Genomic DNA, 13,564 nt, shown 5'->3' with positions numbered 1-13,564 from the left:
ACTGCTGTATTTATTCGTGACAGCAATCTTGCTACTGCTTATCGATACCCTCCAACAGTCTATGGTGGGCTCATGCACTTTAATAAGTGCTACTATAGGACCTATAGAAGCAAAGATATTACTTTCTCCCATTCTACTCTTAATAAACTATGACTCCAAAAATGGCGGTAGGAGAATTTTACTTTATTTACGGTATCATGATGAATATACTTAAAATTCTATGAATATGCTTAGTGCCAACTGGTCTATTGATCAAGACATCAAAAGTTGCTGTGGAGGAGAATCAAGCTAGAGATACTCTCAAAGCTCCATACTTCTCTGTGTATATTCTTGTTTTCAGCCGCCGTTCGTGTTTGTCACTAGCTGTATATCTATATTCTATTTTTAACCATCTGTTTATATTTGTATGTTTATATACTTCCTGATAAGATCATCTTGACAAACACTATGATCAAGTGCATCCCCTTGCTAAATACCACCAGTGGGTTTATTTTCAGAATAATAATTTTCACTAATGGCCTGTAACCGGAGGTTCAAGGAACTAATTTTCGCGAATTGCCACTTTTTGCCCATCTTGTACCTTGTTTAAGGAATTTAATTTCGCGAATCTTTAAAAATCCGTGAATTTGTTATCCTCGAAATAAACCCACTACAGTATCAGTCATATGAACTTTGATTCATGACACTAGATACTGACTTGACAACCAAACTCTAGATGTAGACTACGCAAACACTTAATTTCGTGTCATCCCTTACAGTTGCTTTAGATCCAAGTCCAATTATCCCAATCAAGCTGCCCGCACTCTTTTTTTGTCTTCAGAATGATGCTCTAATCGTGACGCAAATATGAGACTCGAAGATGAATAATAAGGCCCTAACTAAGAAAAACATAAAGAAAATAACACCTAGAAGAACATACTTTAAATTATTTTCTGTAGAAAAGATCTTGCTAACACTACAACAAACTCTCGCTGCTCAGTTAGATCAGATCTTTCTCCAGTCCTCGCGCCCTAGTTATTAATTAAATTTAATTTATAATAGATAGCTCTATGAGCTACTAGCTAATAGTATTAAAAAATTGATTGGCTGGTCCATTAAATTTTGACCATTTTTATGATTTAAAAGTATCAAAAAAGCAATTTGATTTTAATCTATCCTTTAGCTCCTTACTATTTTTCATCTTCTCAGTACAATGGGTAAGTCCTCAGCCCTTGGTCTCATACCACAGTTTGCTAATGAACTGTATGATCAGGGAGAAGTATGTGGAATAATCAACCAAACACAACAAGAGCAAAACTCATGTAAGACCACAGCTCATTATTATTACACATGTACACTATATACTATATATATATATATATATATATATATACTGTGTGCTTTATCATTGCTATTTCATGTATATTTGTAGTTAAGAGTTAGAGAACACCCAGTGACGGGCCCCATGTTGAAGACTTATTGACGTAAGAAAGAAAATGAGAGGGAGAAGGAGAGAAGAGAAGAGATTAGAATAAAGAGCAAGAGAGAAAGGAACACAATACTTTTTTCACTTCTCTACTATACGTGCATACAGATACATGTATGTTGCATCTTCATTCACTAATATTGCATGAGATAATACTAAAACAGCTTGTGTTATTTATTTTATTATTTATTCTCCTTTTCTCATGCAGCAATGGCTAGCACTGGGTAACAGGTTCTGAGCCACAGCTGCCACTGGAATGAATAAGAGGAGCTCTTGCTCTCACTTAGTCTTCACACTATAGTACTCACTCAGTCAGACTATAAGGTGAAATATCAATATTGTTCTGATATCTTCATACTTCATATCTCATTCCCATGTATGCTTGTATATCTCATTCCCATGCCTTTATATCTCATTCCCATGCCTCCATCACTCATTCTCTACTTTTTATTATTATTTCAGCTTATTGAATGTGAGGATTACACTTGTGTCAATCGTATCATCTCATTGATTTGGCCGGCAGTGAGAGATCAGGCATTGCAATGACTTCTGGTGAAAGATTAAAGGTCAATCACTGATACTTAATTGATACTAACACTAAAAATTGAGCTTGATTTGATTGCAATATTGTATTGTATTATTTCAGTATCATTATTTATACATTTTATGTATATTATTGTAGGAAGGAGCCAGAATTAACAAGTCTTTGCAAACAGTATATACATGTACACTGGATAAAGTCATCACTGCTATGAGAGAAATCAACTGGAATAAGAATGAAGGTTTATACCTATTTTAATATATTAATATAGCAAATATTTTTTGTGTTTATTGACTTTATTCACATCTTTATGCTATGTAGAAAGTTTAGGCCAATTCCGAATTCAATTTTTCAAGATATGGCCATTTTAAAAAATGGCCAAAATTTGAAAAATACCCTGTACTATAGCCCATGCTTTTTTCCCAAAAAGTGGCTCCAAAATCACCCCAAATTTTTATTACATTTTCTGATGCATATTGATGTCCTTGTGCTATGTAGAAAGTTTTAGCTAATTCCGACTTCAATTTTTCAAGTTATGGCCATTTTAAAAAATGGCTGAAATTTGAAAAATACCCTGTACTATATAGCCCATTCTTTTTCCCAAAAAATGGCTCCAAAATCACCCCAAACTTTTGTTACATTTTCTGATACATATTGATGTTCTTATGCTATGTAGAAAATTTGAGCTGATTTCGACTTCAATTTTTCAAGTTATGGCAATTTTTTAAAATGAAAAAAATTTGAAAAATACCCTGTACTATAGCCCATGCTTTTTCCCAAAAAATGGCTCCAAAATCACCCCAAATTTTTGTTACATTTTCTTATACATATTGATGTCCTTATGCTATGTAGAAAGTTTGAGCCGATTCCGACTTCAATTTTTCAAGTTATGGCCATTTTAAAAAATGGCCAAAATTCAAAAATACCCTACAGCCCATGCTTTTTCCCAAAAAATGACTCCAAAATCACTTCAAACTTTTATTACATTTTCTGATACATATTGATGTCCTTATGCTATGTAGAAAGTTTGAGCTGATTCCGACTTCAATTTTTCAAGTTATAGCCATGCATTTTAAAAAATAGCCAAAACTTAAAAAATACCCTGTACTATAATAGCCCATGCTTTTTCCCAAAAAATGCCTTCAAAATCACACCAAATGTTTATTACATTTTCTGATACATATTAATGTCCTTATGTAGAAAGTTTGAGCCAATTCCAATTTAAGTTATTAAGTTATAGCCATTTAAAATTATGCCAAAATTTGAAAAGTATCCTGTATAATGTGCTTGCTCAAATAAGTGCACAAGGTAGGCAAGATCTGTAACAAGATAACACTTTGTGTTTTGCTGTTAAATGGATGCTATTGAATGGGAATTTCACTGTTAATTTTTTCTACTTTTGCTAATATTACACATTTCGCTAAATCAGAGTCTCCTTAAAAGTTCTATATAAAATTTAAGAGCACATTTAATACCCACCATAAGGTACTTGACCCCATGTCTGACATACACGTACATGTACATGTATTTCAACTGAGTTACACATATTGTTATTTACTAGGTACGATACAGTGGAGTGTAGAGGACACTGTTAAGCCAGTGTAATGTTCTGCTGTGCTGCCCTTTTATCTCAGTAGTTACTTAGCTCTGATCAGGTCTCTATCAATACTGACCCTAAATGTAATCTGAGAAAGCTAGCTGTGGCCTGGGACTACTTGGCTGTGATAAAGCAAAGTCATAAATGGAATAAGCTAAAGATGTCTAACTTATATACATGCATCTGATGAACAAAGAATGCCAAAGAAGAGAGCTACTAGGAATGATGGAATAGTGTACAATGTGAGTACATGTATACGTAATTTACTTTAGTTCAGTATTACATTTTATGGATGACAAAATTATCAAGGCATGATGTGTGCTAGGATAGTACTTGCTTAGTTGCTGCAATTAATTTTATAGGTTATTAATGTATACATAACATCCTGTGAATTATTATTGATAGTGCTAATGCAATGAGGTTTATTTTTTATACAATTACAATAGTTCACTTGATATAAATCTCATAGTATCCAACAGGTATGTCTTCATTATCAGTTCCCTCATCTCCACACACCCTCAACTCGATGTAATCAGTAGTGGTAGTGTTACCATAGTCTCTGTGAAACCATGGGATACCAGGAGCTGAACAACAAGCTTTGTCACTATAACGACAATCTTGACCATCCCATAGTATATTTGCAAAAAGTTGACCTGAGGCTGATTCACAGAAATAATGAGTCTCAATAAAAGGTGGTACTGGATAGGCACTGCCTCCAGTGGAACAAGGACAGTAATTATGTGACCATGAAGCAATTAGTGTCCAGACATGATTACGAAGAGATCCACGTGTAATACTAACACCATCAACATATGAACCATTAATGTTATCCTGATTTCCCCCAATCAGTCCATCAGGTGAACTATATTGATATCCCACTACTCTACCACATATCTGAGAATACCTAATACCATTAGATGGGAATTGAACTGAAGCACAGCTACCATCATTTGTTGCTGGTCTACCACAAGCTCTAACTCCTCCTGACTGGTACAGTCTAAACCCAGAAGGACAACTCTGTGTAGGATCAGACATGTTGAGATACGCTAGTCTTGTCCACCCTCCTGAACCACACCTGTCTTGTCCACAGTAGATATTATAAGTTGTGCCTCCTTTGCCTACTATCTTATAATGATCTGATGATGTATTTGGCCAGTAATTTCTAATATCATCACAAGCAACAGCCTGACAGCTGTGATCATAACCTACAAAGAATTATTAAAGTATCTGTACATTAAAAGAGCATTAGATCTACTTGAGCATCTCTTATAGCACTGGAGTAGAAGTATACACAAGAAAACTGATTTTAGCATTTTGGTTATAAGTGATGCACTGTAGTCAACTCTGGAAACTGTCCTGTTTTTACATACGTATTGTCTTGTTTTGATATCTTTAGACTGTTGTTTTGGTTAACTTAAACTAGTGGCATTTCATTTTTAGTAAACTAATAAAGGCAATAAAAAATATTTATTAATCGTAATGAAGAGTAAAGACATGTACACTACATATAAAATTGCCAGCAAATAAAAACTATATAATTATTCTGCAAAATAACCTTTAGGGAAAATTGATGTAGCTTTAAGTAATTAGCTATTGACTGAAAAGTGGTCAATTAGACTACAGGCTATAATGGTAGAATAGTTTTAGAAGAACCAATTATTTGTCAAATACTTATCATGCACCAGTTTTATAGACCCCATCGAGAAAGAGAGAGCATAACAGTATAAATAGTTTTAAGTTGCTAATTTTGGTGATGGCATAGATATATAATGCTAATAGCTAAAGTTACTTTATTTTATTCAAATAATAGCTATGTTATGAGTACAAATAATAGTTTTACTCAGTAGCTAGATCTACCACATAAAAATTGGTGAAACACCATTATACAGTGTCCAGTGAGGAGGCTATAAAATGCAATTTTGCAGAGAAATCAATTTCATATGAAAACCAATTAGCCATAGATCTAGAGAAAGGCAGCAAATAGAACTAAGATAGCCATGCAGTTGCACTAATAATTATTAGTGTGGTGCTACTAAGTGGCTGAACTTTAAGCAAGGGAGTTGGTACAGATGGTGTTTATTTATTTAAGATTTGTTTAATGAGCAGTTTTTAAGATTACTTTACCATCTGCTAACCCATGTAAAGTTATAATAAACTTTTATGTGAGGGAGTGGCATGAGTCTACAGTGTTTATTGTTATTGTTTGTTTGATAAATTTGAACAGCATTAAACAGATTACGTAATCATTACAAAACCTATTAATTATGAGTATATAAAGACAATCATTAATGATCGTTGTCATTGGACTTAAGCTAGTGCATGCCTAATAGTCAAGAAATGTCTTTCTTGTTCATAGCTATAGTTGTCTTCTTATTCTTCAGTAGCTTCTGCAGCGTCTCCTCTCATCAGTATTACGTGTCTGATGACTGCAGTTCAGTTACTCATACACCTTGTCATCCTTTATCAGTGTATGCTGGGAATATGTCTCAATACAATAACACGATCTTCTACTTCATTGGAACTAGTAGCATTAACAATGATGTTGGCATAAAGCTAAATGCTGTAAAAAATGTTACTCTACATGGACTTCATCGTTCTCCTAAAATTAACTGTTGGAATTATGCTTTTATTTTGGTCAACAACAGCATTTATATCATCATTTCTAACATGTTAGTTAGACATTGTCAGGTTTTTGTTAGATCCTCTACCAATATTACAATAACTGGCTCTTACTTTGCTGCATATGGATCTACATTAAGTTTAACAAATGTTTTTGATCTCAAGGTTTTATCATCAGTTTTCTTTGCTTATCATGTGAGACTTAGTTATGATCCTCTGACTGTATGTAGCAATGAGTTAATATATCACTCATTGATGGCTAATGTTACCTTGACTTACAGTAGAATGGAGCTACATATACTACATGGTACCACATACAATGTATCAACCATTTTTGATAACGTAGATTTCCAATACACATACTTTTGTATGGTTTTGCAGGATAGTCTTTTTTCTGTTTCTATTATCAAATCATCATTCCATGATGCTAATTCTGAGGCAATGATAATAGTTTTTGAGGAAAATTTGAAATCAGACAATTGCAAATTCTGCGATGCTTCATTAACTTCTACTATCATAATTGAGGACAGTCGTTTTTATTATAATTTTAAGGGACTTAGAATTTGTAGAGGCATGAACTTACATGAAGCAATGGACTATCACTTCATTATTAAATCATGTTTGATACATGACAATACATATGAAGGCTTATTCATTGATGGTCGATTCATGAGACTGACCCAATTCAATATCATAGATACAGAACTTATTGGAAATGGAGGGAATACGATAGTTTATAGCACAACTGTTACTATGTGCAATGTTACTGTTGCTAACAGTCACTCAACTGGATTGGCATTAATAAAATCGTCGGTAACAATTAAAAATAATTTCATATTTACCAACAACACTGGAACAGTTGGAGGAGGATTAGCAATAAATGACTCGTCAAAATTAATCTTAACATCATCAGCCAACTTAAAAATCATTAATAATCATGCTTCTTATAAAGGTGGAGGGATCTATGTTGATGAGTCAACAAATAGTGACGTAAAACTAGAGGCACCAAACATACCTCTTACACTAATGAATAATAGTGCTGGACTAGTTGGTGGTGACATATATGGATACTTTAAATCTCTAAACAAGAATCAGTTTAATTTGACAAACCAACACATTATTTCAACAGGTAATGCAAAGGAAATATGCTTTTGTGATCCTACTAATATACTTGAAAGCTGTTCAGATTTTGAGAATAATCAATATCCAGGTCAAACACTGAAATTTTTTGTGGCTTTGTTTGGTTACAATTACTTTGGATCACTAACTGCCACAGATGGTACAGTAAAAGTTTATGATGAATCCACTCCTTCCTTTTTCAGTCAAATATATATCACTAATACTTGCTCATTGATTGAATACACACCTAATCATGAAGGCCGCATAGTATTCCATACTGAACACATTAGTACTTATTTTAATTATACTCTTAATGAGTGTCCAATTGGTTTTAGTACAAGCAGTTCACAAGGTATCTGTACATGCAGTCCACGTGTTTCAAGAGAAAATGTGACGTGTAATGCTAGTAGCCTTAACATTAGTCATAATGGTCTACTGTGGATTGGAATACACAATACCAGAATACATTTTAATGCCAATACAACAAATCTTAGTGCCTGCATCATCAATGAGGACTGTCTCCTCTACTGTACTCCTAATCCTGTTACCTTCAAGTTGAATGACACTGATACTCAATGTGCAAATAACAGAGGACAGAGAATGTGTGGATCATGTACAGAGGGATACAGCCTACTAATGGGATCAAACAAGTGTGGACATTGTCCTAATAATTACATGGCAATAGCATGGGTTATTCTGTTTGCTGTGATGGGTGTACTACTTGTGGTTCTACTGATTGCTCTCAATTTAACAGTATCATTGGGTACACTGAATGGTCTATTGTTTTATGCTAACATTGTTAAGTTATATGAGCCAGTATTTTCAAGGAAAGGAGCATTGCCAGTTTTGAGTCAAGTGATATCATGGATTAACTTAGACTTTGGTAGTGAGATATGTTTTTACAATGGTATGGACAGTTATGCTAAGCAGTGGCTCCAGTTTGCTTTCCCCCTCTACCTGTGGATCATTATCATTATCATTATACAATTGTGTAGGAGATATGGTAAGATATCAAGACTAATGGGGTCTCATGCCGTTCCTGTTTTATCTACACTCTTCCTTCTCTCATATACTAAACTAGTACGTACTATTGTTATTGTACTACACAAGCGTGAAGTAACTCTTCACTGTACAAATGAGTCAGTAAGATCAGTTAGTTTATGGTATGAGGATCCTAATGTTGAATATGCTAAAGGAAAGCATGCTGTACTATTTGCATTTGCTTTAATGGTAGCTGTCTTTTTTATCATACCATACACACTGTTCCTTTTACTTAATTCTTTTTATGAGAAGCATCTTTCCAATTTTAAAGTTTTAAAGAAAGTTTGGAATCGTTTCAAGCCTATTATTGATGCCTATAGTGGTCCAATGAAAGATGAGTATCGGTTCTGGCCTGGCCTACTGCTACTTGCTAGGATACCAGTACTGTTATCAGTTACTTTAGTTGACAGTTTCATTCAGTCACAGCACTTTCTATTGGCAATGCTATTGACTGTGTTAGCAATTGTGCTGTCATTGGGTTATTGTTTTGGTGGAGTATACATGAAGAGAATGAACAATGCTATTGAAACATGGTTCTTGTTTAACCTATGTATCATGGTTGGTTTGTCTGTTGCTCTTAATGACAAGAGTAAAGTTTTGATATGGTACAATACTTGTTTATCTGTATTTCTTTTTAGTTTTATTTTGATCATTGCCTATCATTTTTACCTGCAGTTATCATATATGAAGTGTTGCAATACTCTAATTAAGGGGTTTACCAAGAAACAAGATGAAGATGATAAACCTCTTTTAGACATGACTGAATCACATAAAACTGTCGATCAACAAATGCAAGAAATTTTACCAACTTTTTCTAGTGTTAAACTTAGTGATAGTCGTGAATCAGTTGTTGATTTGTTTTAATTTTGTAATTTTGTAGATTTTTAGTACTAGATAGTCGTGACTCTGTTGTAGATTTGTTGTAATTGTGTAATTTTGTAGATCTTTTTTCTAATGCCAAGTTTAATTAATCATAATTACATATTATAATAGTTGTCCAAGTATGTTTAATTTGAGAAAATACTTGTGAGCATAAGCAATGTAAAGTTGATATAATCGCCTCTGCGAAAATAAATTCTAATTTCTATTGTGCAAACTATTCCAGTCACAGTACTATTATAATTTATATAATCCAGGGTTTCCTTTTAAAACAGGGAAATCATTTCCCTGATTTATCATTAACTTCCTTCTTGAACTGATTTGATTAAAATCCAATTTGATCAAAATAAACTGAAACACAAGAACATGCATATGCATCAAAGTTTTCCATCAAATTTTAAAATAATTATTAAAATTTGGAAAAGAAATACAATTTTGATGATTTTGATGTGAATAAGTTTAAACTTCCATGTATAATTATATAATATAAGAATATGCATGTGTATGTATCATGCATTAAAATGGAATAAAAATAAATAATTGTACCTTTTAGTAATTAATTATTTTTAATTTTTCAGCAATACAAAAATTAATCCATACATAATGTATCAAAATGATATTGCAAGTACAATAGTTATTATTCAATAATTATTTGACATAAACCTCATAATAATCAACAGGATTATCTTCATTGTTATCACTGCCACACACCCTCAACTCAATGTAATCAGTAGTGATATTCCTACCATAGTCTCTGTGAAACCATGGGATACCAGGAGCTAAACAACAAGGAACCTCATTTTCTCGGCAATTATGCCCATCCCAAAGTGGATCAGATGGATAAAGATTTGACGATGCACTATTAAGCATATTACCTGATTCACAGAAATAGTCACTACCAATAAAAGACTGCAATGGTGCTGTACCTCCAGTATTACAAGGGCATGTATATGATGAAGTAATTATTTCACTAAAACCAGCCATTAGTGTCCAGACATGTTGACGAGGAGAACCACGAGTGATGCTAACACCATCAACATAATAAGAGTTGATATCATTAGCATAAGGATTGTTATAAGCAACATTTGTTGAGCCATACTGATATCCCTTTACTCTACCACATACTTGAGAATAGCAGATACCATTGGATGGGAACTGAACTGAAGCACAACCTGGTACAAGTTGTCTCCCACAAGCTCTAACTCCTCCTTCCTCATGCACTCTAAACCCAGAAGGACAGCTCTGTGTAGGATCAGTCATATTGAGATATGCTATTCTTATCCATCCTCCTCCTGAACCACACAGCTCCTCCATATTGCAGTAAGCAGAATAGTTGGTTGATCCATTACCTGCTGCTAACACATAATACCCTGATGGACTGTTAGGGAACTGGTTAAGAATTTGCTTACAAGATGTGGGAAGAAAATTACTAAGCATTAACACTGCCAATGCTTCTCTTGTTATTACTAGTACATCATCAACCACTCCAGCAGTAGAGGTACTGATGTCTTGCAGAATAGAAAAAATGTTGTTAACATTAGCAAGGATGGTAGTTACATTAGTAAGAGCATTGGTAACATCATTAAGATCTTGTACTGATTTACTGGCAGTTTGCAGGATCTGTGCATTAAGCTCAGTAAATTCATGAATACTTAAGGTAATGTTGGTATTCACTCTATGCACTACATCATTAGTCTGTTGTGTAAAATTAGAATAGCTCTTTTTAATATTATGCACCACATGATCAGCCCATTGTGGAAAGGTCTCCCTAACCTTGGTGTTTACTTTGTCTACCACATCATTAGCCCATTGCGTGAAGTTAGGAAGTTTCTCATCATAGATAACACCATCAATCAATCCAGTAAAATTACAGTCAGTAGCACTAGCATCACTGACTGGTTTTACAAATATCAGAGCTATTACTAAGCAAAGTATAGTAACCAGTAGTGCTAGTATTAAACTTAATAGTACAGTGAGGACAATGACTGGCTTGCTCCATGCTGACCTCTTTGGAGCATCTTGTATCACAGATCCTGCTTCTTTTACTGGTTGCACAATTCTCCTTTTATCGAGATTTACATGTTCATATGTATTATTATCTTGAGTTGGTTGATGTACAGTTGATTGACCTGACACTGATCGATAGTATGCCTCATTCACAAAATTATTATCCATTACGTTTACTATTTACTCACTGCAGCTCTCAACCAAAATATTTTGTGCTTTTATCTTAATGAGCACTCTGTTGTTGTTTATAAAAAAGCTAAAACTTAAAGTGGTTCCAAGCATCGTCATGTATAACACATGTGATCATGTATCGTTTGCAATAACAGATGACTGAGACAACATCATAAGGACTTAGTTAGTTATACATGTGTTAAGCATAAACAACAGCCACATAAATAAACAGTGTGGGGCAAAATAAAACAAAAAATTGGCTAAATAAGCAATCACTTTAATGGTTCGAAAATCATTTTCAGTCACTTGTATGACCATATAGCTCTGTACAATTAAAAATTAATCTAGATCTAGACAAAAATTAAAATTTTATGACCTTGTAGCTAGCAAGTTTAAATCATATCAGAAATTTCTATAATATCATTGTGAGTAAAATGATAGCAAATTTTTAAAAAAGTGTCATAGATCTACACTGTTCATAAAAGTTTCGGTTTACATTACAAAAATGCTACCATACAGCTTCGTAATTTAAAAGGGGCAAAATCGCAATAAATTTTATAATTAAATTTAGTGAATTAGTGGCCATAATATCATTGCATTAATTAAATGGTAGGTTTCCCTAAACCCCTTTGAAAGCATGTTTTTCATCAAAATAGTACCATTTCATACTGAAAGTCACTGAGTCACTGAGTAAATTAATTATTGACGTATTGATATATTAATGCTTATTAAATCAATCTTTAGGTAAACAACATATCAAGACAAATCTAGTCACAACTGCAGACAGGTCTAAAAGTACTTAAAGGTTAAGCTATTAGAGGTTATAGTGGGACGAAAATAAGAATGTGACTGCGTGTGAAGAGTGATCAATAAAAAAGTGCCAATCCTCTGCTATTAGACTACACACACTACCATTGAATGTGTGCATCAAAATTATATGACCAGGAAAAATTGCTAATCAAACTAGTTGAGGAAGAGCATATGCACATGTAAATATAGTATACAAATATTGTACCATTTGACAGCAATAGCTTCATCTAATGTCCTGTGTACTAAAATAATGCAATGAACTAAGTCAAATGGTGAACATAAACATTATGTACTCTTGACATAAATTATAGCTAAATTAATTTCAGCAACTCCCACGCAAAAAGCAGCAAATCCACAACAGAATATTCACTCATTAAAATCATCAGCATTACATACTAGTCTAGTAGGCAGGGTTGGCACAAATGATGCTGAGCAATTAAGTTGAACAGTAATGGCAAGAAGCTCTGTATAGTCAGTGGTCATTTGCTCATTTATAGAGCAACTGAAAAAATGATAAAGATCAATACAAAAGTACATGTATGTGTTCATTTCTCAATTCATGAATAATTTCAGTAAAATTGATATTAAGCTATCTCAATATCTTTTCCAAAAGCCTAACATAACTAAAAGTTTTCAAACTAAACTACATACAAGACATGACAATAATATTGCAGCAAAAAAATTATTCTGTCAGCAATTAATTCTTATCCTTTTGTTCTTCAGAACGCTGATCCAACTCATATGATTCTGGATCTGCTTCAGGATCATCATCTAGAGGTATAGGTTTTGTTAGTGGGGACTGAGGAGAATTCTTCAGATCTCTTTTCATTTTTTGTATGCAGAATATTGCCACCAGTATAAGAACAATCACTCCAATAATAACAGTCAAAGCAACAAAAACTATCACAAGAAGCACAGACAATGAGGCTGATGATGGTGTCAGAGAAGGAGAAGATGTTGGGCTTGAAAGTAATTCTTCTATACAATTAAAATAATAATATGTATTGATTTTAATAACCATAAATGTACCACAATTAATTCCTGTATATCCATCTAAGCAACTGCATACAGTGTCTCCAGCAATCAAACTACAAGTCCCTCCATTCACACAAACATTCTCTTCACATTCATAAAGTACTAGAAATAATAGCAATGTCAATATGACATGTCTAATACGTCAAGTACCACATTATATTTAGTCTATTACACTACCTGATTGATTGCAAGCTATTCCTTGATATCCTTCAGAACAGAAGCAACTATTGTTACCAACACATGCTCCATTGGCACATGGAGGATCACAAACAGCTTAAAA

The 13,564-nt window shown here is 33.6% G+C and overlaps 3 protein-coding genes and 1 long non-coding RNA gene across 4 annotated transcripts in view; 1 reads left to right on the top strand and 3 right to left on the bottom strand.

Annotated features, from left to right (window-relative positions):
- LOC105314518 (deleted in malignant brain tumors 1 protein-like) overlaps window positions 1-969 on the bottom strand; it is a gene marked incomplete at its 3' end in the record, with an annotated part of 14,592 nt that extends 13,623 nt beyond the window's left edge. The window contains exons 1-2 of the mRNA XM_020002759.1: window positions 920-969; window positions 757-874 (exon numbers count right to left, since the gene is read on the bottom strand). The remainder of the gene's footprint in view (window positions 1-756; window positions 875-919) is intronic.
- A 225-nt stretch (window positions 970-1,194) lies between these two features.
- LOC109586556 (uncharacterized) lies at window positions 1,195-1,721 on the top strand. Its single transcript, XR_002187091.1, has 3 exons — window positions 1,195-1,301; window positions 1,412-1,463; window positions 1,674-1,721. It is a non-coding gene; the product is annotated as an uncharacterized LOC109586556 (long non-coding RNA).
- Window positions 1,722-3,868: 2,147 nt separating this feature from the next.
- LOC109586555 (uncharacterized) lies at window positions 3,869-5,083 on the bottom strand. Its single transcript, XM_020002760.1, has 2 exons — window positions 4,859-5,083; window positions 3,869-4,808 (listed from the first exon to the last, which is right to left on the bottom strand). Exons 1-2 carry the CDS (start codon window positions 4,914-4,916, stop codon window positions 4,051-4,053), a joined length of 816 nt encoding a protein of 271 aa, XP_019858319.1. The 5' UTR covers window positions 4,917-5,083; the 3' UTR covers window positions 3,869-4,050.
- Window positions 5,084-12,813: 7,730 nt separating this feature from the next.
- The window catches only part of LOC100635494 (deleted in malignant brain tumors 1 protein-like), an 18,401-nt gene continuing 17,650 nt past the window's right edge, over window positions 12,814-13,564 (bottom strand). The window contains exons 45-47 of the mRNA XM_020002758.1: window positions 13,462-13,557; window positions 13,279-13,386; window positions 12,814-13,227 (exon numbers count right to left, since the gene is read on the bottom strand). Coding sequence (XP_019858317.1) covers window positions 12,947-13,227; window positions 13,279-13,386; window positions 13,462-13,557 — 485 coding nt within the window. The 3' untranslated portion in view covers window positions 12,814-12,946. The remainder of the gene's footprint in view (window positions 13,228-13,278; window positions 13,387-13,461; window positions 13,558-13,564) is intronic.

The sequence above is a fragment of the Amphimedon queenslandica genome, unplaced genomic scaffold (genome assembly GCF_000090795.2).
Source record: "Amphimedon queenslandica unplaced genomic scaffold, v1.1 AMPQUscaffold_12839, whole genome shotgun sequence".
NCBI classification, from domain to species: domain Eukaryota; kingdom Metazoa; phylum Porifera; class Demospongiae; order Haplosclerida; family Niphatidae; genus Amphimedon; species Amphimedon queenslandica.
Note: the sequence above shows the minus strand (reverse complement) of the source record. Positions and strands in the feature narration are given on the sequence as shown.

Coding starts and splice junctions, on each gene's coding strand:
- LOC109586555 (XM_020002760.1), bottom strand. CDS start 4,916: ATGCTAAAATCAGTTTTCTTGTGTATACTTCTACTCCAGTGCTATAAG. Junction 4,809..4,858: donor GTGCTATAAGAGATGCTCAA/GTAGATCTAATG, acceptor AATTCTTTGTAG/GTTATGATCACAGCTGTCAG.